Source organism: Pan paniscus, chromosome 10 (assembly GCF_029289425.2).
Source record: "Pan paniscus chromosome 10, NHGRI_mPanPan1-v2.0_pri, whole genome shotgun sequence".
NCBI lineage: Eukaryota > Metazoa > Chordata > Mammalia > Primates > Hominidae > Pan > Pan paniscus.
Window position 1 is genome coordinate 130637761 of NC_073259.2, and position 25884 is coordinate 130663644.

The window sequence follows — 25884 nt, forward strand, 5'->3', positions numbered from 1 at the left end:
TCCCGGGTTCAAGCGATTCTCCTGCCTCAGCCTCCCGAGTAGCTGGGATTACAGGCGCCCACCACCACGCCCGGCTAATTTTTTGTATTTTTAGTAGAGACGGGGTTTCACCATGTTGGCCAGGCTGGTCTCGAACTCCCGACCCCAGGTGATCCACCCACCTTGGCCTCCCAAAGTGCTGGGATTACAGGTGTGAGCCACTGCACCTGGCCTGAAATGTAAATTTTTAATCATTAAGAAGACATGTAGGCTAGGCATGGTGGCTAGCCTACTAAAAATACAAAAAATACAAAAATACAAAAAATTAGCTGGGCGTGGTGGTGGGCGCCTGTAATCCCAGCTATTCGGGAATCTGAGGCAGGAGAATCGCTCGAACCTGGGAGGCAGAGGTTGCAGTGAGCCGAGATCGCACCATTGCACTCCAGCCTGGGCGACAAGAGCGAAACTCTGTCTCAAAAAAAAAAAAAAGACATGTAAATGAAATGTCTCTATTGCAGAACGTGCTGAGTTTATGGGATATTTACACTCTAACTCCTGTATGGAACTGGCCCTCTCTTCACGTAGAAGAGTTTCTTCTTACTACAGAAGCAGACTCTCCTTCATCAGTCACGTGGTATGTTATGACTATGGCTAGTAGTCATTTCCCTTCTGTTAGTACCAGGTATCTTGTCTGGTTTTGTTCAGGTCATTTATTATGTTTTACATTCTAAACAACACTGTGAAACAGTCTGACAGAGTAAAGACCATTTGCAAAATTCACTGGGAACAGTTAGGCAATATGAACCTCCAAGTCATTGTGTTAGAAACTGTCAGTCTGGGCATAAACGTGCAGAAATGGAATACAGTGTCTATTACATTTTATTTTTTATGGAAGAGTGTTACTTTAATTTAGTTTATATCTTGTAATTGGCAAAGCCTACTTTTTTAATTAATAGATAATATTGTATGTTTTTATTGTGTAAAAGCTTACTTGAATTATTTAAAGCTTTTCTCTTTTAGGCAAGGAATTACAAATCTCAAATTAATAGCTCTGACAGCTTCAGCTAATAAGGTATTGGAAAATTTTATTTTGTGCTTGCCTATATTATGTGTTAGAAAAAGCATTAGTGAATACAAAAGTAGATGTTAAATAGTACAGCATATTAGCTCTTAGTTCACACAGAAACTTGACAATCAGAAATAAACCTGCAGAACTCTTTTTAAAGTAAAAAGCTATAAATCTTGACTCCATATTTTAAATGGAGCACTTCAGGAACCAAAAATGCCCATAGGAAAGTGTTTATTTTATTTTATTATTATTATTTTTTTGAGATGGGGTCTTGCCCTGTCCCCTGGGCTGTAGTGCTATGGCACAATCTCGGCTCACTGCAACCCCCCACCCCCTGGGTTCAAACGATTCTCCTGCCTCAGCCTCCCAAGTAGCTGGGATTACAGGTGGCTGCCACCACACCCAGCTAATTTTTGTACTTTTAGTAGAGACGGGGTTTCACCATTTTGGCCAGGCCGGTCTCTATCTCCTGACCTGGTGATTTGCCTGCCTCTCGGCCTCCCGTAGTGCTGGGATTACAGGTGTGAGCCACTGCGCACGGCCCAGGAAAGTGCTTATTAGAGTGACTCTTATGTAGTTCTGGCACTGAGGAATTACATTTCACCTTAAATACAAACTGTAGAATGGACTTCAGGTATATGTATGGATTTTCATTCAACAGAGTTGGAATATGGGGTAGAACATCATTTCATATGTAACATTTAAATCATGTAGTAACAAGCTGGGTGCGTTGGCTCACACCTGTAATCCCGGCGCTTTGGGAGGCCAAGGCAGGTGGATCACCTGAGGTCAGGAGTTTGAGACCAGTCTGGACAACATGGTGAAACCCAGTCTCTACTAAAAATACAAAAATTAGCCGGGCGTGGTGGCGTGCACCTGTAATCCCAGTTACTCGAGAGGCTGAGACAGGAAAATAGCTGGAACCTGGGAGGCAGATGTTGCGGTAAGTTGAGAGTGCACCAGTGTACTCCAGCCTGGGCAACAAAAGCGAAACTCCATCTCAAAAAAAGTAAAATAAAATAAGTCATACGGTAACAGACTTACTTATAAATGCTTATTTTTTGCATTTAGCTTTGTACTGTGTGTTTTATTTATTTATTTATTTAGAGACAGTCTCACTCTTTCACCCAGACAGGAGTGTGTGTAGTGGTGCAATCTCGGCTCACCGCAACCTCTTCCTCCCAGGTTCAAGCAATTCTGCCTCAGCCTCCCAAGTAGCTGGGATTACAGATGTGCACCACTATGTTCCAGCTAATTATTTTGGTATTTTTAGTAGAGACGGAGTTTCACCATGTTGGCTAGGCTGGTCTCCAACTCCTGACCTCAAGTGATCCGCCCGCCTCGACCTCCCAAAGTGCTCCCATGTGTTTTTTGTTTTTTGTTTTTTATTTATTTTTATTTTTTGAGACAGTGTCGCTCTGTCGCCCAGGGGAGTACAGTGGCGCAATCTCGGCTCACTGCAACCTCCGTCTCCTGGGTTCCAGAGATTCTTCTGCCTCAGCCTCCCCAGTAGCTGTGATTATCCCAGTAGCTGTGATTACAGATGCACACCGCCACACAAGGCTAATTTTTTGTATTTTAGTAGACGGGGTTTCACTGTGTTGCCCAGGCTGGTCTCGAACTCCTGAGCTCAGGCAATCCGCCTGCCTCAGCCTCCCAAAGTGCTGGGATTATAGGCATGAGCCACCACACCCAGCCGCTCCCATGTGTTTTAATCTGCTCTTAATTGTGAAGTGCTGTTTTGTACTTGCACGTTTAAATTTATCTGCTAAATTAATTGCTCTGCTATTTTTCTTAGATGAAAAACCTCATGGTTTATTCATTACCTACAATGGAAATACTATATTCTTTGGAAGTATCTAGTGTTTCTTCTCTGGTCCAAACAGGAATTAGCACAGTAAGTTTATTTGCATTTTAAAGTATTCTTTTAACTACTTTTTTCTTTATTCAGTATCTAATCAGGGATCATTAAAAGCCTTAATAATTAAGCTAAGCATTAGTGGAACCTAGTGGAAACCTGGATAAATTTCAGGTTTATAACTATATTTATTAATAGAGATCCTCAAATATACTTACTTGATAGTCTAAGGTTAGTCATATTAAAAAAAAAGAAAAAGTCAAAACATCAGTCATCTGCTTATTCTTCTTTCTTGTGTCTCTACAGGAGGTATAGATGATAATGGGAGATGGAGACTATTGCTGTTACATATTTATGTAACTAATTTTCATATTTATGTAACTAATTTACATATTTTAAAATATTTTACCACATTTGTTTAATTTCTTTTTACACACACACTGTAGTTTTCCACACTTTGGAAATTACTTGTAGACATCATGCTGTCACGCCTAAATCTTCAGCAGGTATCTCCTAAAAATAAGGGCATTCTTCTACAATGCAATTATCATACTCAGAAAATGTAACATAAATACAGTACTATTTATTATAAACTCTTCTAGATTTAAATTTTACCAATTGGGCCAATTACTTTAAAGCTATTTTTTTTTCTTATTCATGATCTAATCAAGAATCACTCATCAAATTTAGTTCTCTATGTGTTTTTGTTGTTGTTGTTGTCGTCGAGACAGGGTCTTGCTCTGTTGCCCAAGTTGTAGTACTGTTGCTCAATCATAGCTCACTACAGCCTCCAACTCCTGGGCTCAAGTGGTCCTCCTGCTTCAGCCTCCTGAGTAGCTGGGACTACAGGAGTGCACCACCAGGCCTGGCTAATTTTTACATTTTTTGTAGAGAGGGGGTCTCACTATGTTTCCTGGGCTAGACTCAAGCTCCTGAGCTCAAGTGAGCTTCCTGGCTCACCTCCCCAAATTGTTAGGATTACATGTGTGAGCCATTGCATCTGGTCCATTTTTTGTCTTTTAAGACATTGACAGTTTTGAAGAGTCGCCACCCTGTGGTTTTGTAGACTGTTTCTCTATTTGGATTTGATTGTTTCATGATTAGATTCATGTTAAGCTTTTTTGGCACAAATACTGCACAGGTAATATTGTTTTCTAACCACATCACGTTAAGAGGCTCATGGTATCCATTTGTCCTGTTATGGGTGATTTTAAATGTGATCATTTGGTTAAGGCAGTTCTGTCAGATTTCCCCATTTGTAAAGTGTTTTTCCCTTAATAGAAAGTAACCTGTGTGATATTATTTTGAGTCTATGGGATTTATATCTCCTAGCCATTTTTTTCCCAGTGTTTTTTTTTTTTTCCTTAAATTTTTGTGGGTACATAGTAGGTATTTATGGGATACCCAGTTGTTTTAAAGTCCATTGATGGATAGTTCATGCCTGAACCAGTAGTTACTCTAGTAATACTATACTAGAGTTATAAAATTATAAAATGCATTGCTCTTATATTGGAATTTTAATCATGTTTTTTTGTTATTGTAGGATACCATATACCTTTTAGAAGGAGTTTGCAAAAATGATCCAAAGTAGGTCATGTTTTATCGTGTTAAGTAATAGCTATGTTAAATTTTACGTATTAATATTAAAAGACAAGCGCATTTATAGTTAAAATTTTTTCTAGATTGTCTGAAGACTCAGTCTCTGTGTTAGTACTCAGATGTCTTACAGAAGCTTTACCAGAAAACAGGTAACTTCTCATTTTTTTTTAAGCTTTATCCTTTAGTGAATAACTTAAATTCTCTGACTAATAAGCATTTAACAAAATTTCTTTTCCAACTTAACAGATTGAGTCGGTTACTTCACAAACACAGATTTGCTGAAGCTGAGAGTTTTGCCATTCAGTTTGGACTAGATGTTGAGGTAATCATTCATGTATTCATTTGTTCACCAAACAAGCATTTCGTCATGGGCTAGAGGCTGAGGGGACAGACATGTAATATATAATTGGAATTTAGTGTGATTAAGGCTGTAATTAAGATATGACTGAAGTTGAGTAGAGATTCAGAGGAAAGAGTGACCCATAGTTGGGCAGAAAGATGTTACTGAGGAGGTCGTTTTCAGGTCAGGTCTTTTTTTTTTCTTTTTTATTGAGATGGAGTCTTGCTGTGTTGCCCAGGCTGGAGTGCAGTGGTACAATCTCAGCTCACTGCAACCTCCGCCTCCTGGGTTCAAGCGATTCTCCTGCCTCAGCCGCCTGAGTAGCTGGGATTACAGGCATGCATCACCATGCCCGGTTAATTTTTGTATTTTTAGTAAAGATGGGGTTTCACCATGTTGGCCAGGCTGGCCTTGAACTCCTAACCTCCTCATGATCTGCCTGTCTTGTTCTCCCAAAGTGCTGGGATTACAGGTGTGAGCCACTGCACCTGGCCTCAGGTCAGGTCTTGAAGGTGTTCCGGACAGACCAGGGAGGGGAAGGGATTCTGGGTACAAGGTCAGCATGGATAGAATGAGGGGTACTTGTGATGCTTCAGGAACTCCTGCTGATTAGGTGGGACTAGAATGTAGGTTATATGGGCAGCAGAGTAAAAGAAGATGATGATGATGCAGAAGCAGGGGCCTCTGTCACCCAGGCTGGAGTACAGTGGGGCGATCACAGCTTACCGCAGCCTTGACCTCCCAGACTCAAGTGATCCTCCTGCTTCAGCTTCCCAAGTGGCTGGGACTATAGGTGCATACCACCATGCCCAACTAATTTTTAAATTTTTTGTAGAGACAAGGTTTTCCATGTTGCCCAGGCTGGTCTTGAACTCCTGGGCTCAAGAGATCTGTCTACCTTGGCCTCCCAAAGTTTTGAGATTACAGTCCTAAGCCACCACTTCTGGCCAGGAGTGAGATTTGATTTTGCAGGTGATAGGAACCTGCTTACAGTTTTAAGCAGGAGAGTATCTTGATTAGGTTGTCATTTTAGAAAGACAAAGAACTTGGAGAAGGGTAAATACATTGGAACTAAGTACTTTTCTCTAGGAGACCTGAACCAGGGCAATGAAGTACAGATATAGATGAGAGAGAAGGCTGATAAGAGAGGAATATAGGCCAGGTGCGGTGGCTCACTCCTTTAATTCCAGCACTTTGGGAGACTGAGACGGGCAGATAACCTGAGGTCAGGAGTTCAAGACCAGCCTGGGCAATATGGTGAAACCTAAAAATACCGTACTAACAATACAAAAATTAGCCAGGTGTGGTGGCACATGCCTGTAGTCCCACCTACTCAGGAGGCTGAAGCAGGAGAATCACTTGAACCCAGGAGGTGGAGGTTACAGTGAGCCAAGATCACACCACTGCATTCTATCCTGGGCAACACAGCAAGACTCTGTCTCAGGAAAAAAAAAAAAGAGGAATATAGTGGGTGGAATCAGCAGGACTTAGTGATCAAATGGAAGGAAGGGCAGGGGACTTGAGGTTGACTTGCTTTACTCTGGCTAAGCATACACATTGGGTGACGATGGCATGACCTGAAATGAAGAATATGTGTGGAAGAGCAGTTTAGGGATAAAAGATGAAAAGTTCTGCTTTATGAAAATTGGATGTGGGCTGAGCACAGTCGTGCATGCTGGTAGTCCTAGCTGCTCGGGAGGCTGAGGGAGGAAGATTCCTTGAGCTCAGGTGTTTGAGGCTATACTGCAATAAGATTGGCCTGTTAATAGCCACTGCACCCCAGCCTGGGCATCATAGTGAGCCTCTCATCTCTAAATTTAAAAAATAAAAAATGGATTTGAGGGGTCTGGTGAAATAGAGATGTCTAGTGGGAAGTTGAGGAGTGGCCTACACTGCTTCTAAGGGTCGGAGACACCAGTGTAATGGCTCAGATGACTCCAGCAAATGCAGAGAGTGAAAAGACATCTGAGGATGTGATGTGGGGGCAATAGCATATGAGGGATGGAGGAGGAAGGGCTGTACACATATTTGGGAAGAAATAAGGGAGAAAAACTGTAAGAATGTATGATTATGGAAGCCAAGGAAGCAGTAAGTTTTAAATGTACTGGGGAGTGATCAGCAGTTTCAACTACTACAGAGAAGATCAAGTATAAAAGCTGAAAGACGTCTGGAGGATACAGCAATTAAGTCATTGATAATCCTTGAAAAGTCAGTTTTTGGGGAAGTAATAAGAGAGAAAGCCTTACTGTAGTTGGTTAAAGAATTAATATTTACTAAGTGGGTGCTTGCTACTCATGTGCTTGTTTTAAAAATATAACGGTTTTAAACATACAGAATACTTCCTTAAAAAAAATACATATATATATATATATATATATATATATATATATATATATATTTGTATTTTTTGTAGAGGCGGGGTTTCACCATGTTGGCCAGGCTGGTCTCGAACTCGTGACCGCAAGTAATCCACCTGCCTTAGCCTCCCAAGGTGCTGGATTACAGGCATGAGCCTGGCCGAAATTTTCGGCCTGGCCGAAAAATTTGTATTTATTTTTATACATATTTTGTAAAGACAGGGTCTTGCTATGTAGCCCAGCCTGGTCTTAAACTCCTGACCTCAAGTGATCCTCCCTTCTCAGCCTCCCAAAGTGCTGGGATTACAGGCGTGAGCCACCATACCCAGCAAGAATAATTCTGTGTATTGTTTAGAAATGTATACAAGTTAAGAGACAAAGTAATTAATGGAATTAGTACTAAATACAAGAATAATGTATACTTCTGGTTGGGAGGAAGAGGATGATGTATTTGGAAAGACAACAGTGGGATCTGAAACTATTGGTAACATCTGCTTTATTATTTTTTTTTTTTCTTTTTATTTATTTATTTATTTTTTATTTTTTATTATACTTTAAGTTTTAGGGTACATGTGCACATTGTGCAGGTTAGTTACATATGTATACATGTGCCATGCTGGTGCGCTGCACCCACTAACTCGTCATCTAGCATTAGGTATATCTCCCAGTGCTATCCCTCCCCCCTCCCCCCTCCCCACCACAGTCCCCAGAGTATGGTATTCCCCTTCCTGTGTCCATGTGATCTCATTGTTCAATTCCCACCTATGAGTGAGAATATGCGGTGTTTGGTTTTTTGTTCTTGCGATAGTTTACTGAGAATGATGGTTTCCAATTTCATCCATGTCCCTACAAAGGATATGAACTCATCATTTTTTATGTCTGCATAGTATTCCATGGTGTATATGTGGTTATACAAAAATCAATTCAAGATGGATTAAAGATTTAAACGTTAGACCTAAAACCATAAAAACCCTAGAAGAAAACCTAGGCATTACCATTCAGGACATAGGCGTGGGCAAGGACTTCATGTCCAAAACACCAAAAGCAATGGCAACAAAAGCCAAAATTGACAAATGGGATGTAATTAAACTAAAGAGCTTCTGCACAGCAAAAGAAACTACCATCAGAGTGAATAGGCAACCTACAACATGGGAGAAAATTTTTGCAACCTACTCATCTGACAAAGGGCTAATATCCAGAATCTACAGTGAACTCAAACAAATTTACAGGAAAAAAACAAACAACCCCATCAAAAAGTGGGCGAAGGACATGAACAGGCACTTCTCAAAAGAAGACATTTATGCAGCCAAAAAACACATGAAAAAATGCTCATCATCACTGGCCATCAGAGAAATGCAAATCAAAACATCTGCTTTATTTTTTAAGCTAAAGGTGATGAGTACATTATTATTATAGTATTTATAATTTACATTATTACTTTTTTGAACATCTGAAAGATTTTAGAAGTAATGTTTAAAAAGAGACAGTGGAGCAAAAAAATCAAACCAAAACAGAAAATCTGTGAAAGAAATGAGGGGAATATTCATGAATTAAACTACTCTTTGTTATCATTTATAGTTTTCAGAACCAGAGAGTCCCTGTCAAAGTTGGTATTGTGTCCATAGGAAACAGAACCTGAAATTTGAGTATTTGTAACTCTAACCTTTAAAGAACTTTTAGTAGACTTAGAAAATTGGTTGTCTTTAAAAACCAGTTTCATGAGCTGGGTGGGCTTGGTGGTGTGCGCCTGTAGTCCCAGCTACTTGAGATGCTGAGGCAAGAGAATTGCTTGAGCCCGGGAGTTACAGGCTGCAGTGAGCTATGATTACACCGCTGCATTTTAGCCTGAGTGACAGAGCGAGATCTTGTCTCTAAACAGACAAACAAAATCAACTCTGTAACTTTTGGACTGCATAATTTCAGACACGTTACTTAACCTTTCTTGGGTCTCAGTTTTCTTGTTTGTAAAATGGGGATATTAGTACTTACCCCATAGTGTCATGATGACATGTAAATGTTTACTTCTTAGGTTATGATAATTTAAAAAGACAATTCATATAAATATCTTTCTTCAGTTGATAAATAATCAACTGGCCGGGTGCAGTGGCTCACCTTTGTAATCCCACACTTTGGGAGGCCAAGGTGAGTGGATTACTTGAGGCCAGGAGTTTAAGACCAGCCTGGCCCACATAGCAAAACGCTGTCTGTACTAAAAATACAAATATTAGCTGGGCATGGCAGTGGATGCCTGTTGTCCCAGTTACTCGGGAGGCTGAGGCAGATGAATTGCTTGAATCAGAAGGCGGAGGTTGCAGTGAGCTGAGATTACACTTACTGCACTCCAGCCTGGGTGACAGAGCAAGACTCTGTCTCAAAAATAAAAAAGAAGGGCCGGGCGCGGTGGCTCATGCCTGTAATCCCAGCACCTTGGGGGGCCAAGGCAGGCAGATCACAAGGTCAGGAGATCGAGACCATCCTGGCTAACACGATGAAACTCCGTCTCTACTAAAAATACAAAAAATTATCCTGGTGTGGTGGCAGGCACCTGTAGTCCTAGCTACTTGAGAGGTGGAGGCAGGAGAATCGCTTGAACCCGGGAGGCCGAGGTTGCAGTGAGCCGAGATCCCGCTACTGCACTCCAGCCTGGGCGTCAGAACGAGACTCTGTCTCATAAAAATAAATAAAAAGAAAAACAAGAATGATTGTATATACTTTCGATGTGCAATGTGGTGATTTTATACATTTACATTGTGCAATGATTAAATCAAGCTAATTAACATAACTATCACCTCACTTATCTTTTTTTGTGGTGAGAACATTTAAAACCTACTCTTTTAGCAATTTTTTTTTTTTTTTGAGATAGACTGTTGCTTTGTCTCCTAAACTGGGGTGCAGTGGTGCGATTTTGGCTCACTACAACCTCCACCTCCCAGGTTCGTGTGATTCTCGTGCCTCAGCCTCCCGAGTAGCTAGGATTACAGACACACACCACCACGCCTGGCTAATTTTTTGTATTTTTAGTAGAGACGAGGTTTCGCCATGTTGCTCAAGCTGGTCTTGAACTTCTGAGCTCAGGTAATCCACCTGCCTCGGCCTCCCAAAATGCAAGGATTACAGGTGTGTGCCACCACGCCTGGCTCTTTTAGCAATTTTGAAATATACATTATAACTAACTACAGTCATCATAGACCTCTGAAACTCATTCCTCCTTCTAACTGAAGCTTTGCAGCCTTGAAACATCTCTGACACCTCTGTATCCCCCCGCCCCTTCCCCTGGGCTCTAGTTGTCACCATTCTACTCTCTACTTTTTTTTTTTTTTTTTGAGATGGAGTCTTGCTCTGTTGTGCAGTGGCACGATCTCTGCTCACTGCAAGCTCCGTCTCCCGGGTTCAAGGATTCTCCTGCCTCAGCCTCCCAGGTAGCTGGGATTACAGGCGCCCACTAACATGCACTGCTAAGTTTTGTATTTTTAGTAGAAACCATATTGGCCAGGCTGGTATCGAACTCCTGACCTCAAATAATCCTCCTGTCTCAGCCTCCCAAAGTGCTGGGATTATAGGCGTGAGCCACCGTGCCCGGCCGCTACTCTCTACTTTTATGAGTTTGACTATTTTAAGATTTCACATGTAAGTGAGATCATATAGTGTTTTTTTTTTTTTATTGTGTCTGACTTATCTCACTTACCATAATGTCCTTCAGGTTTATCTGTGTTGTTGTTGCAAATGACAAATTTTCCCTCTTTTTTTTTTTTTTTTTAAATAGGGTCTTACCATGTTGCCCAGGCTGGGCTCGAACTCCTGGGCTCAAATGGTTGTCCTGCCTCGGCCTCCTGAGCAGGCTGGCACTACACCTAGCTTCTAGACTGAACAATATTTTACTGTGCAAATATACCACATTTTATTTATTCACTTATCTGTTGATGGATATTTAGATTCCATATCTTAGCTCATATAAAGCTCTTAGTAAGTGTACTGCTTGACACGTTTAGTAAGGACTCAACAGAAATGGTTCCCATACCTGCTAATAATCTGGTTCACCTCTCAGATATCTGAATGTTACTTTCTTTAAATCTCATTCCTGGAGCGCATGAGGATTCACCTTTTTGAAGTAGTTTGTTTCACTCAGCTTACTCTGAGAATAAGCCATCCGCAGGTATTATTGTACTTCAAATTGCTTGATGTGGCGTGTTTATATTACAGCTTGTTTACAAGGTCAAGTCAAATCATATATTGGAGAAACTGGCATTGAGTTCTGTGGATGCCAGTGAACAGACCGAATGGCAACAACTTGTAGACGACGCTAAGGAAAATCTACATAAGATCCAGGTATGTTTTTCTTGTCACATACTACAGTATTTAGATTGATGTGTTGATCAACATTAGGTTGCCTTACTGTGTCTGGCATTTGTGAAACAGGATGATGAATTTGTGGTGAATTACTGCCTGAAAGCTCAGTGGATAACCTATGAAACCACTCAAGAGATGCTGAATTATGCCAAAACCAGGGTAGGTTCGTTTTTTTGTATTTTGTTTTTTTGGGGCAGGGGAGAATTTGCTTTAATCTCTCATAATCCTGCCTCAAATATATCTTTTCCTCCTATCCGCTATGTGTATTATTAATAAAAAAGTTTTTATAATAGCTTAATGGAGATAATTCACATCCTATACAATTCACCTATTTAAAGTATACAGTTCAGTGGTTTTTAATATATTCCTTGAGTTGTGCAAGCATCATTATTGTCAATTTTAGAACTTTTAAATCTCCCCAAAAGAACCTCTATCCCAGACCGGATGTAGTGGCTCACGCCTTAATCCCAGCAATTTGTGAGGCTGAGGTGGGTGGATCACCTGAGGTCAGGAGCTGGAGACCAGCCTGGCCAACATGGTGAAACTCCGTCTCTACTAAAAATATAAAAATTAGTTGGGCGTGGTGGCACGTGCCTGTAGTTCCAGCTATTAGGGAGGCTGAGGCACAAGAATCACTGGAATCCGGGAGGCGGAGGTTGCAGTGAGCTGAAATTGTGCCACTGCTCTTTAGCCTGGGTGACAGAGCAAGACTTTGTCTCAAAAAATAAAATTAAGGCTATGTGCGGTGGCTTACTCCTGTAATCCCAGCACTTTGGGAGGCCAAGGCGGGTGGATCACCTGAGGTCAGGAGTTGAAGACCAGCCTGGTCAATATGGTGAGACCTCATGTTGTCTCTACTAAAAATACAAAAATTAGCCGGGTGTGGTGGCACGCGCCTGTAGTCTCAACTGCTTGGGATGCTGAGGCAGGAGAATTGCTTGAACCTGGGAGGCGGAGGTTGCAGTGAGCTGAGATCACGCCACTGCACTTCAGCCTGGCGACAGAGCAAGACTCCGTCTCAAAAGAAAAAGAAAAAATATTAAATTAAAAGATAAAACTCTTAAATGTCTGGGTGAGGTGTCTCATGCCTGTAATCCCAGTACTTAGGGAGGCAGAGGTGAGTGGGTCACCTGAGGTCAGGAGTTCAACACCAGCCTGGCCAATATGGTGAAACCCCATTTCTACTAAAAATATAAAAATGAGCTGGGTGTGGTGGTGCACTCCTGTAGTTCCAGCTACTTGGCAGGCTGAGGCAGGAGAATTGCTTGAACCTGGTAAGCAGAGGTTAGGGTGAGCCAAAACTGCGCCACTGCAGCCTGGGCAACAGAGTGAGACTCTTATCAAAAAACAAAAGAAAACAAAACCTCTATGCCATTAATAGTCATTCCCCATTTCCCCCAGTCCCCCAGCTTCAGGAAACCACTAATTTACCTCCTGTCTCTCTAGATTTGCCTATTCTGAACGGTTCAAATAAATGGAATCATATATGTCTCCTTCATGTCTGGCTTCTTTCACTTAGCATAATATTTTCAGGGTTTGGGCCGGGCACGTTGTTTCACGCCTGTAATTCCAGCACTTTGGGAGGCCGAGGTGGGCAGATCACGAGGTCAGGAGATCGAGACCATCGTGACGAACATGGTGAAACCCCGTCTCTACTAAAATACAAAAAATACAAAAAATTATCCGGGCGTGGTGGCATGCACCTGTAGTCCCAGGAGGCTGAGGGAAGGTAATCACTTCAACTTGGGAGGTGGAGGTTGCTTTGAGCTGAGATCACGCTTCCAGCCTGGCAACGGAGCAAGACTCTGTCCCCAAAAAAAAAAAAAAAAAAAAAAAATCTTCAGGGTTCATCCATGCTGTAGCACATGTCAGTGCTGTATTTCTTTTTATTGGCACATAATATTCTACTTTATGGATATACCACGTTTTGTTTCTCCATTTATCAGTTGATGGACATTTGGGTTGTTTATACTTTTTTCCCCCAATTTTGTTTATATTTTGTTAAAAAATACATAACATGAAATTTACCATTTTAACCTTTTTAAAAAAAATATTTTATTTTTGAGAAGGAGTCTCGCACTGTCACCCAGGCTGGAGTGCAGTGGTGTGATCTCGGCTCACTGCAACCTCCACCTCCTGGGTTCAAGTGATTCTCCTGCCTCAGCCTCTAAAGTAGCTGAGATTACAGGCTCCCACTGCCACCACACCTGGCTAATTTTTGTATTTTAGTAGAGACGGAGTTTCACCATGTTGGTCAGGCTAGTCTTGAACTCCTGACCTCAAATGATCTGCCTGTTTTGGCCTCCCAAAGTGCCGCAATTATAGGCATGAGCCACTGTGCCCGGCCTATCTTAAGCATTTTTAAATTTAATGGTATTAAATACATTCATAATCACATTCGGCCATTGTCCATCTCCCCAACTCTTTTCATCGTTGTGAAACTGAAACTCTGCCCATTAAACACAGACTTCCCATTTCTCCGTCTCCCCAGCCCCTGGCAAACCATATGCTGTCTACGTATATAATTTTGACTATAAGTACCTTATATTAAATGGAATCATTTAATCATTTAAGACAGTACTTGTCTTTTGTGACTGGCTTATTTCACTTAGCATAATATCCTCCAGGTTCATTCATGTTGTTGCAAATGACAGAATTTCTTTCTTTTTTGTTTATCCATGGTCCCTGACTCTGACCCTAACCCTGACTTCTTTAGTTATTTCCACATTTTTGCTGCTGTGAATAATTCTGCTATGAACATGGGTGTACAGATGTCTATTTGAGTCCCTCTTTCAGTTCTTTTGAGCATATACCCAGAAGTGGAAATGTTGGGTCATATGCTAATTCTGTTTTTTTGAGACAGAGTCTCACTCTGTCTCCCAGGCTAGAGTGCAATGGTGTGATCTTGGCTCACTGCAACCTCTGCCCACCCCCGAGGCTCAAGTGATTCTCTCGCCTCAGCCTCCCAAGTAGCTGGGATTACAGACATGTGCCTCCACGCCCAGCTAATTTTTGTATTTTTAGTAGAGATGGGGTTTTACCATGTTGGCCAGACTAGTCTTGAACTCCTGACTTCAAGTGATCTGCCTGCCTTGGCCTCCCAAAATGCTGGGATTACAGGCGTGAGCCACCACACTGGGCCCTAATTCTCTTTTAAATTTTTTAAGGAACTACCATGTTTTCCATGGTGACTGTGCCATTTCACATTTCCAGCAACAGTGCATAAGTGTTCAGATTTCTCCACCTTTGCTAACACTTTTTGTTTTTGAGACAAGGTCTTGCTTTCACCCAGGCTGGAGTGCAATTGTAATGCATTGCAGCCTCAAACTCCTGGGTTCAAGCAATCCTCCTGCCTCAGACTCTCAAAGTGTTGGGATTGGGCCAAGCACAGTGGCTGTAATCCCTCCACTAATGTATGTAAGGTGGGAAGGTATGTTTTGATACCATTTGTATATATTAGTCTTATGCCAAAGAAATAATTTTTTAAAAAATGGATTCTTGGCTGGGTGCAGTGGCTCATGCCTATAATCCTAGCACTTTGGGAGGCCCAGGAGAGCAGAGCACTTGAGGTCAGGAGTTCGAGAGCAGCCTGGCCAGTAAGATGAAACCCCATCTCTACTAAAAATACAAAAATAATTAGCCAGGCCTGGTGGCGCATGCTTGTAATCCCAGCTACTTGGAAGGCTGAGGCAGGAGAATTACTTGAACCCAGGAGGTGGAGGTTGCAGTGAGCAGAGATTGGGCCACTGCACTCCAACCTGGGTGACAGCAAGACCCTGTCTCAAAAAAATAATAATAATAATAATAATAAATTAAAAATGGATTCTTTCTCTGTCATAGACCTTTTTTGGCATGCAATTTTTGCAATTGCAAATAATGTCATTTTTGCAATGACCTATGAGTATTTTTGCTATTTATTTATTTATTTGTAATTTTTTTTTTGAAACGGAGTCTCATTCTGTACCTCAAGCTGGAGTGCAGTGGTGGGATCTCGGCTCATGGCAACCTCAGCCTCTCGGGCTCAAGGGATTCTCGTGCCTCAGGCTCCTTAGTATCTGGGACTACAGGTGTGCGCAACAATGCCTGGTTAATTTTTTATATTTTAGTAGAGACGGGGTTTCACCATGTTGCCCAGGGTCATCCTGAACTCCTGAGCTCAAGCAATCCGCCTGCCTCAGCCTTCCAAAGTGCTAGGATTACAGGCGTGAGCCACTGCCCCCAGGCAAATGCATTATTTTAAAAAACATGTCAGTTCTTTATAGTTTATTCATTTCACACTTAAATGCAATTTATTTAAAAAAATTTTTTGTTATTTCACAGAAAATCCATCATTTAGGAAATAGATAAACAGTAGATAGTCTTCTAACTGTATTTCTTATTATTCTTTCTTAGCTTTTGAAGAAAGAAGATAAAACTGCTCTCATTTATTCTGATGGCTTGAAAGAGGTAATTACATTAGATTTCTAGGTTAATATGTGGGTGAATATACCTTTATAATATGTTTTCCATTCAAAATAGACCCATATTTTATCAAGAGCAAGTTATTTCAATACCTTAGTTTTCTTATCTGCAAAATGGTAATATTAATAGGTACTTACTTTATAAGGTCATTTTGAGATCAAAGGAAATAATTCGTATAAACTGTTGTACATAGTACCTGGTACCTGCTAAACATTCAAATGAAGATAAACTGCGATGTTGATTATGATGGTGCCAAAATACATGTGTGTGTGCATGTGAGCATATAAATATTCAAATTCTTAGTTCAAATTAAGTATTGTAATCCAGCTGGATTTTACCATAAGAATTTAGAAATCAGTGAAAAAACTGATTTTAAAGAGTTCCTACAATTAATGTGTATGTGCCTTTATAATTGGATGTAATTGGAAATGCTTTTCTTATCCCACGTTTTGTGTGTGTGTGTGTGTGTGTGTGTGAAATAAAGGCAGTCCTGTGGGAATTGAGTTGTGATGTGAGATAAATGTGAATGTGTATAGACATGTGAAATGTAATGATTCATTTTTAATGTTTTAATTTCAATATTGTTGCATATAAATTCAGATTATTAAATTATTTTTTCTTCAGGTGCTAAGAGCTCATGCAAAATTGACTACTTTTTATGGAGCATTTGGACCAGAAAAATTCAGGTGTGTACATTTTTGTTAAAACTTTTTAGGCCAGGCATGGTGTCTCACGCCTGTAATCCCAGCACTTTGGGAGGCTGAGGTGGGCAGATCACCCGAGATCAGGAGTTCGAGACCAGCCTGGCCAACATGGCAAAACCCCATCTCTACTAAAATACAAAAATTAGCCGGGCGTGGTGGCGTGCATCTGTAATCTCAGCTACTAGGGAGGCTGAGACAGGAGAGTCACTTGAACCCGGGAGGCAGAGGTTGCAGTGAGCCGAGATCGTGCCACTGCACCCCAGCCTGGGTGACAGAGCAAGACTCGGTCTCAAAAAAAAAAAAAAATTTTTTTTTTTTAGATTATAAGTTACATAGAAATTTGGAATGTCATAACAGGTATAGCAGTCAGAGGACTGAATTTGTGTTTCTATGAGGGGTGTTGAGTGATAGAAAATACTAGTTTTTCAGCAACAAAAACTGGCTGAACATCCTTGTTGTCATTTCTTCTTTTTTGAGACAGGGTCTCACTCTGTCACCCAGGTTCGAGTGCAGTGGTGCGATCATAGCTCACTGCAGCCTCAACTTCTTAGGCTTGGTAAAAATCTAACTATTCTGGATAAATCAAGTATTTGGTTCCTTATCTGCAAAGAAGTAAACTCTCTTAAAACCATTTCTAAGTTTCAATGTTATAAGATTATATAGATTTATATTGGTTCTGTAGCTGACATTACTATTTAACAGTAATAATTATGTCCTGTATAATACAAAACATTGTTTATATTGCAAGGCATTATAGAAACCTTTCATGTACAACAGCTGCTCCAAGACACCTGCTAACCCACAGCTCCCAGGTCATTCTCTGTGGGCTCAAGCAGCCGCTCCAAGGCAGCCACAATTATTTTTTTTTCCTAGTAGTAAATTTACCCAGGAATTTTTTCACTACGCCACCCTAGCAGCGAGAAGGGCAGATCTCCATATGTGTAAGTCCATCTTTTCTATCCTATTGATTAATAGCCATAAAAATTGGATTTACTTATATTTTACTTAGTGAAAATGTCACCTCTTTAGAATGATCTGGCTCTTCTTGTAATGCCAGTCGTGCCCATATGATGACTCTTTCCACAGTTTTCTCAGCTTCAGCAGGAGGCAAAGACTTCAACAGAAGGAGACAGTCTTCACCCTATAAACAGGGTTTGAAAGGAAGAAAAAACAGCTGGTATTTGCAAAGGGCAGTGTGGCCTTACCTCTTTCTTTTCTATTTAAATATAAAAATACATCATTTGGAAAAACATTATGGTTCAATGTTTTTTATATATTTTTTGAAACGGAGTCTCGCTCTATCGCCAAGGCTGGAGTCCAGCGATGCTATCTTGGCTCACTGCAACCTTTGCCTCTCGGTTTCAAGCAATTCTTGTGCCTCAGCCTCCCAAGTAACTGGGATTACAGGCACCCGCCACCATGCCTGGCTAATTTTTGTATTTTTAGTAGAGACGGTGTTTCACCATGTTGGCCAGGCTGGTCTCGAACTCTGACCTCAGGCAATCCACCCACCTTGGCCTCCCAAAGTGCTGGGATTACAGGTGTGAGCTACTGCACCTGGCCTTATGGTTCAATGTTTTAATAATCTGAAAATCCATTTCTGATGATAGCAAACAATAAAATAAATTTAAAATATAATTCTAAGTAATGAAGATTTGTTTAATTCTTAGTCATTGCTATAATTATAGAATTGTATAAAAATAATGACATTTAAAAACACAGTAAAAGAGAACCCACGCTCCATTCTAGAATTAAAGGGTCCTAAAACATATAAAACTGAGTCTGGCCCAGGTACAGTGGCTCACGCCTGTAATCCCAACACTTTGGGATGCCAAGGATACCTGGTATCCTCCCTGGTGATCCTCCTACCTCAGCCTCCCAAGTAGTTTGGGACTACAGATGTGCACCACCACATCTGGCTAATTTTTTAAATTATTTTTTTAGAAATGCAGTCTCTCTGTGTTGTCCACGCCGGTCTTGAACTCCTGAGCTCAAGCGATCTGCCTGCCTGGGCCTCCCAAAGTGCTGGGATTACAGGCGTGAGGTACCACGCCCAGTGGTCATTTCTTTAACACAAATATTTTTACCTTTGATCATAGTCAGATTCTTACCATATCTTCTAATTGCTCATTTCCCTTCATTGTTAATTTATTCTGATAAATAGATTTAAAGTAAGTATACCTCTAATTTTAAGTAATGATATTTTGGTGCACATGGAAGTATATCTGTGGATTCAATTTCTGGAGGTGCAGTTGCTAAGGCAAAAGGTTATTCATCCAAACTTGGCTTCCAAAGCACCTTTTCCAATAGAATGAGTAGGGGAGGGCCCATTTTCTCACTCATTCACCAACAGTATGTTATAGAACTTGTTTTTTTGCTAATTTGATATATGCAAAAAAATTTTTTTTAAATATTACCACATGGATTTGATTTCCATTCTTAATTTTGGTTGAAATATTTACTTTCTCAAGGTGAAAAGCCTTTTGTTTTTCTCCTTACATCCTTGGTCCCTCTTTCTCTTGAGTTGGTTTTTTTTTTTTTTTTTTTTTAACAGAGCTATTTCTGTGGTTTTATTATTGTTGTGTTTTTAGAGACAGGGTCTCCCATGTTGCCCAGGCTAGTCTCAAATTCCTGGGCTCAAGTGATCCTCCTGCCTTGGCCTCCCAAAGTGCTGGGATTACTGGCATGAGCCACCACGCCTGGACCGAGTTGTTCTTTTCAAAATTGACTTTAAAGTTCTTTGTGGGTTTTTCAAATTTTCCTCTAATTTGGCATTTTTAATTGATTTTATTTATTTATTTTTTTTACAAAAAATTCAGAAGTTTGTATTTTTATGTCTGTTTGGAAAAATATTACCCACCGCAAGATTAAAAATAAATTCTTGGCCGGGCACAGTGGTTTATACCTGTAATCCAAACACTTTGGGAGGCTGAGGTAGGCGGATTGCTTCCCAGGAGTTCAAGACCAGCTTGGGCAACATAGTGAAACCCTGTCTCTACATAAAATACTAAAATTTGCCAGGCAACTTGGCCAGGTGCTTGTAGTCCTGGCTACTAAGGAAGCTGAGGTGGGAGGATCACCTGAGCCTGGGAGGTCGAGGCTGCAGTAAGCTGTGATTGTGCCACTGCACTCCAGCCTGGGTGACACAGTGAAACTCGCCTCAAAAAATAAATAAATAAATACTTTCTCTTGTATATTTTCATTTTTAGAGTTTCTTTCTACGTTTCAATCTTTTTTTTTTTTGAGACAGAGTCTAGGAGTGTGGAGTGCAGTGGCATGATCTCGGCTCACTGCCACCTCCGCCTCCCAGATTCAAGTGATTCTCCTGCCTCAACCTCCTGAGGAGCTGGGATTACAGGCGTCTGCCACCACACCCAGCTAATTTTTGTACTTTTAGTAGAGATGGGGTTTCACTGTGTTGGCCAGGCTGGCCTTGAACTCCTGACCTCGTAATCTGCCCGCGTCAGCCTCCCAAAGTGCTGGGATTACAAGCGTGAGCCACTGTGCCCGGCCTAAATCTTTTTTTTCTTTTCAATGAGACAGAGTCTTGCTCTTGTCGCCCAGGCTCGAGTGCGGTGGCTCGATCTTGACTCTGGCTCACTGCAGCCTCTGCCTCCCAGGTTCAAGTGATTCTCCTGCCCAGTAGCTGGGATTACAGGCACGTGCCACTGCACCTGGATAATTTTTTTTTTTTTTTTTAATACGGACTCTCACTTTGTTGCCCAGGCTGGAGTGCAGTGGCGTGATCTCAGCTCACTGCAACTTCCGCCTCCTATATTCAAGTGATTCTCCTGCCTCAGCCTCCCGACTAGCTGAGATTACAGGCATGCAACACTACATCTGGCTAATTTTTGTAGTTTTAGTAGAGATGGGGTTTCGTCATTTGGAGCAGACTGGTTTCGAACTCCTGACCTCAAGTGATCTGCCTGCCTTGGCCTCCCAAAGTGCTGGGTTACAGGAGTGAGCCACTGCACCCAGCCAACTTTTGTATTTTTAGTTGAGACGGATTTTGCCATGTTGTCCAGGCTGGTTTTTTTTTTTTTTTTTTGAGGTGGGGTCTCACTCTGTCACCCAGGCTGGAGTGCAGTGGCATGATCTCAGCTCACTGCAGCTTCAACCTCCCAAGCTCTGCCACCCAAGTAGCTGGGATTACAGGCGAGCACCACCACACTCAGCTAATTTTTTGTAGAGCCTGGGTTTCACCATGTTTCTCAGGCTGGTTTCGAACTCCTGGGCTCAAGTGATCCTCCTGCTTGGCCACCGAAAGTGCTGGGAATATAGACATGAGCCACTGTGGCTGGCTGCCATCTTTTGTAAAGGATGTGGCGAGCTAGTGATTAAAAAAAACTTTTTTTTTTATTTGAGACAGTTTTGTTCTGTTGCCCAGGCTGGAGTGCAATGACATGATCTCGGCTCACTGCAACCTCTGCCTCCCGGGTTCAATCAATTCTTCTGCCTCAGCCTCCCGAGTAGCTGGGATTACAGGCACCCGCCACCACACCGGTTATTTTTTGTATTTTTAGTAGAGACAGGGTTTCACCATGTTGACCGGGTTGGTCTTGAATTTTTGACCTCAAGTGGTCCACCCACCTCGGCCTCCCAAAGTGCTGGGATTACAGGCGTGAGCCACCATGATCAGCTGATTTTTAAAAATGTTTAACCAGCTACCTTAATGAATTTCTTTATTATGCATAGTAATATTTCATTTGATCTTGTTTTTTCCAGGTATATAATTTTATATTCAAATAATGAAATTTTATCTTATCAATTCTGATTTTCTTTTTTCCTCGTCGAATTCATTATAGAACACTTACTTATTTAAAAAATAGGCTGGGCACGGTGGCTCATGCCTGTAATGGCAACACTTTGGGAGGCTGAAGTGGGTGGATCACTTGAGGTCAGGGGTTTGAGACCAGTCTAGCCAACATGGTGAAACCCCATCTCTACTAAAAACACAAAAATTAGCCAGGCATGGTGGTGCATGCCTGTAATCCCAGCTGCTTGGGAGGCTGAGCCATGAGAATCTCTTGAACTCAGGAGACAAAGGTTGCAGTGAGCCGAGATTGTGCCACTTCACTGCAGCCTGGGTGACAGTGAGACTCCAGCTCAAAAAAATAAAATAAAGTAAAATAATAAAAAATGCCTGTAATCCCATCTATTCAGGATGCTGAGGTGGCAGGATTGCTTGAGCCCAGGAATTCAAGTCCAGCCTGAGCACATAGTGAGATCCCATCTCAAAAAAACAAATAAAACAAACAAGAGTGAAAAATAATTATTTCTACATGTAGTGATTATCTGAGGAGGGTCCTATAGGAAGCTACATGGCTCTGAGGAAGATGTCGGGAGTTCTAGGGTCTGAGATAAGAAGGAAATGTACTTCGCATTGTGTGATCTTTGGAACTGGGTTTTTTTTTAGTTTTTTGTTTTTACCTTTATGAAGAAGAAAACTAATTAAAATGCATTTAAAGATAATCCACTTAAAAGGTATAACCTTAATTTTTTTAAAAACTGACTTTTTTCCCTTCTTTGTCTATTCAGTGGCAGTTCTTGGATTGAATTTCTAAATAATGAAGATGATCTTAAAGATATTTTTTTACAGCTAAAAGAAGGAAACCTTGTTTGTGCACAGTATCTTTGGCTTCGACATCGGGTAACATGTTTTACATTTTTTCCTTAACAGCTTTATAGCTCCTGAATTAGGTGATTGAATCAATGTTGGAGACTAACAAGGTGCAAGTCTGACTGGGTGATGGGGTGTTTTTTGATTGGTTCTTAAAATATGACTTGCTTTTGTTTGTAAAGGGCAAGGGGATAAAAAAGACTTTCCCCATGGGCTGGGCGCGATGGCTCACGCCTGTAATCCCAGCACTTTGGGAGGCCGAGGCGGGCTGATCATTGGAGGTTGGGAGTTCGAGACCAGCCTGGTCAACATGGTGAATCCGTGTCTCTACCAAAAATAAAAAAGTAGCCGGGCATGGTGGCACGTTCCTGTAGACCCAGCTACTCAGGAGGCTGAGGCAGGAGAATTTCTTTAACCCAGAAAGTGGAGGTTGCAGTGAGCCGAGATCACGCCACTGCACTCCAGCCTGGGTGACAGAGTGAGACTCCGTCCCAAAAAAAAGAAAAAAAAAAAATTACTTTTCCCGGAGAAAATTGTCCTCTGATAATATTAAATCAGAAGAAGTACAGTGAATGTACAGTAGAACCTTATTTTATCCAATCATTAAGAATCTAGCTTCTTGGGAGCTAAATGATGAGAACACGTGGATGCATGGAGGGAAACACACACCGGGGCCTTTCAGAAGGTGGAGGGTGAAAGTATCAGGAAAAATAACTAATGATTAATAGGCTTAATAGCTGGGTGATGAAATAATCTGTACAACAAACCCCCTTGACAAAAGTTTACCTACACTTATACCACTGAACTTAAAAGTTAACCAAAAAAAGAGTCTAACTCCTAATCTTAGCTCTAAAGGCAACATGTTATCTGGTTTATTAGTGGGCTTTGTAATGTAGCATTGGTGAAGAAGATGTTGCTACTGCAGCTCAAATTGTGGTAAAAGATTGCCCCTTAAAATTGCTTGTCTCGATCCCTTTAAGGTTGGCCAAAGTTGGTATAGAACATTAGATCCATAAAGTCATAACTTGTCGTGATGCCCTTAATGGCTGCATTGCTTGTTTGAATTCCTAGTATCACCCCCAGTTAAGTTTTCCTTAGAATACTCTCTCTGCTGGTTCTTCTGCTACATGATAAACTATTTGGCACTCAGCGCCGTGACATTGCATACAGTATGCAGCTCCCAACTAGAATCATTTGCATAGTGTGAATCTCCTTTAGCACTCATTATTAAATCAGTAGGCTACTCCTTAAAATGACTTCCTAAAATATCTTTGTCAAACATTTGGAAGGCTTTTGGTTTAAATTTGTCAGATCTTAATTTCTCGCTCCTTATAATTTAGGCAAACTTTGAAAGCAGATTTGATGTGAAAATGCTGGAGAGCTTGCTCAACTCAATGTCTGCATCAGTCTCTTTGCAAAAGCTGTGTCCATGGTTTAAAAATGATGTGATTCCATTTGTAAGAAGGACTGTGCCTGAAGGACAGGTGAGTTGTCTTCAGTATTTCCACTCTTGATGACTTTATTTCATTTTTTACATTAGATCATTGAAGATTAAGTCACGTTAACACCAGTTAATACCAGTTAGTTAAGCTAACACCTGTGTTAATTAAAGTGTCTCTTAAAAGACAACTGTGATTCAGAAGGAGATGTTATCATTTGCAACAATATAGATGGAACTGGAGATTATTATGTTAAGTGAAATAAGCCAGGCATGGAAAGACTAACATCACATGTTCTCACTTATTTGTGGGATCTAAAAATCAAAACAATTTAACTCACGGCCATAGAGAGTAGGAGGATGGTTACCAGAGGCTTGGAAGGGTTGTGGGGTGATGGGTGATGGGTGAGAGGTGGGGATGGTTAATGCGTACAAAAAAATATATTTAGAAAGAATGAGCCTGGGTGCAGTGACTCACGCCTGTAATCCCATCACTTTGGGAGGCTGAGGTGGGTGAATCACCTGAGGTCAGAAGTTTGAGACCAGCCTGACCAACATGGTGAAACCCTGTGTCTACTAAAAATACAAAAATTAGCCGGGCATGGTGGCATGCCTGTAATCACAGCCACTCGGGAGTCTGAGGCAGTAGAATTGCTTGACCCAGGAGGTTGCAGTGAACCGAGATCGTGCCATTGCATGAGATCCAGCATGGGTGATGAGCGAAACCCTGTCTCAAAAAAAAAAAAAAGAATAAGACATACTATTTGATTATACAAGAGAGTCAATAATAACTTAATTCTATATTTAAAAATAACTAAAAGAGTGTAATTAGATTGTTTGTAACACAAAGGGGATGGATACCCCACTCTCCATGTTGTGATTATTTCACATTGCATGCCTGTATCAATGCATCTCATGTACTCCACAAGTATGTACACCTACTACGTGCCCACACACAAGCAAAAAAGACAATCGTGGATAAGATGTTTATGGACAAAATAAATATTTAAAGGAAAAAAAAGAAATCGTGGAGGTTTTTAGTTATATCAGTGATTATCCATTAAGAATTTTATTTTTAAATAATCTATTTCAGATAATTCTTGCAAAATGGTTGGAACAAGCAGCCAGGAACCTTGAATTAACTGATAAGGTAATACTGATTTAATTAACAGTAAAAAGACATTTTGCACACTCCCAACAGCATAAAACATTGTTTTGAACTGTCTGTAATCTTTTTTAAAGGCAAATTGGCCAGAAAATGGACTTCAATTGGCAGAGATATTTTTTACAGCAGAAAAAACAGACGAGTTGGGATTGGCATCTTCCTGGCATTGGATTTCCTTGGTATGATGTGAGAATGGATTTTTAGTAATGAAACAGTTTACCTGAAAGGGTTTGTCTGCATGTATGTAAAGTATCTGGAAATATATCTACTTCTTAAATTTTCTGTTTTTGTGTGCCTTTTTTTTGTTTTGTGCCTTTCAAATCCATATGTAGGAAAATTTGCTTTTTCCTTCTTTCTGATTTGTGTTACAACTTCAACCTATGTTTTTAATTTATTTATATATTTATTTATTTATTATTCATTTTTGAGACAAGGTCTCACTCTGTTGCCCCAGCTGGAATGCAGTGGTGCAACCATGGCTCACTGCACCCTCAACTTTTGGGCTCAAGTGATCCTCCCACCTCAGCTTCCTGAGTAGCTGGGACTACAGGTGCGCATCACCAGGCCCGACTGATTTTTGTATTTTTTGTAAAGAAGGGGTTTTGCCATGTTGCCCAGGTTGGTCTTGAACTCCCAGACCCAAGTGATCTACCCACCTGGGCTTCCCAAAGTGCTGGGATTATAGGTGTGAGCTACTGTGCCCAGCCCTCTCAACCTATTATTATTATTATTTTTTGAGATGGAGTCTCACCCTGTTGCCCAGGCTGGAGTGCAGTGGTGCGATCTCAGCTCACTGCAACCACCCCCTCCCAGGTTCAAGCAATTCTCCTGCCTCAGCCTCCCGTGTAGCTGGGACTACAGGCACCCGCCACCACGCCTGGCTAATTTTTTTTTATACTTTTAGTAGAGATGGGGTTTCACCATGTTGGTCAGACTGATCTCAAATT

General features: G+C 41.0%; 1 protein-coding gene across 2 annotated transcripts in view; it reads left to right on the forward strand.

Moving 5' to 3' along the window:
• The window catches only part of KNTC1 (kinetochore associated 1), a 98700-nt gene that overhangs the window by 18721 nt on the left and 54095 nt on the right, over positions 1 to 25884 (forward strand). For both annotated transcript variants that reach the window (XM_003806558.5, XM_055096278.1), the window contains 14 exons: positions 498 to 613; positions 1000 to 1051; positions 2847 to 2945; positions 4450 to 4493; positions 4589 to 4654; positions 4752 to 4827; positions 11403 to 11528; positions 11619 to 11708; positions 15942 to 15995; positions 16635 to 16696; positions 22253 to 22364; positions 23675 to 23818; positions 24866 to 24922; positions 25015 to 25116. In XM_003806558.5, the coding sequence (XP_003806606.1) occupies positions 498 to 613; positions 1000 to 1051; positions 2847 to 2945; positions 4450 to 4493; positions 4589 to 4654; positions 4752 to 4827; positions 11403 to 11528; positions 11619 to 11708; positions 15942 to 15995; positions 16635 to 16696; positions 22253 to 22364; positions 23675 to 23818; positions 24866 to 24922; positions 25015 to 25116 (1200 nt within the window). The remainder of the gene's footprint in view (positions 1 to 497; positions 614 to 999; positions 1052 to 2846; positions 2946 to 4449; positions 4494 to 4588; positions 4655 to 4751; positions 4828 to 11402; positions 11529 to 11618; positions 11709 to 15941; positions 15996 to 16634; positions 16697 to 22252; positions 22365 to 23674; positions 23819 to 24865; positions 24923 to 25014; positions 25117 to 25884) is intronic.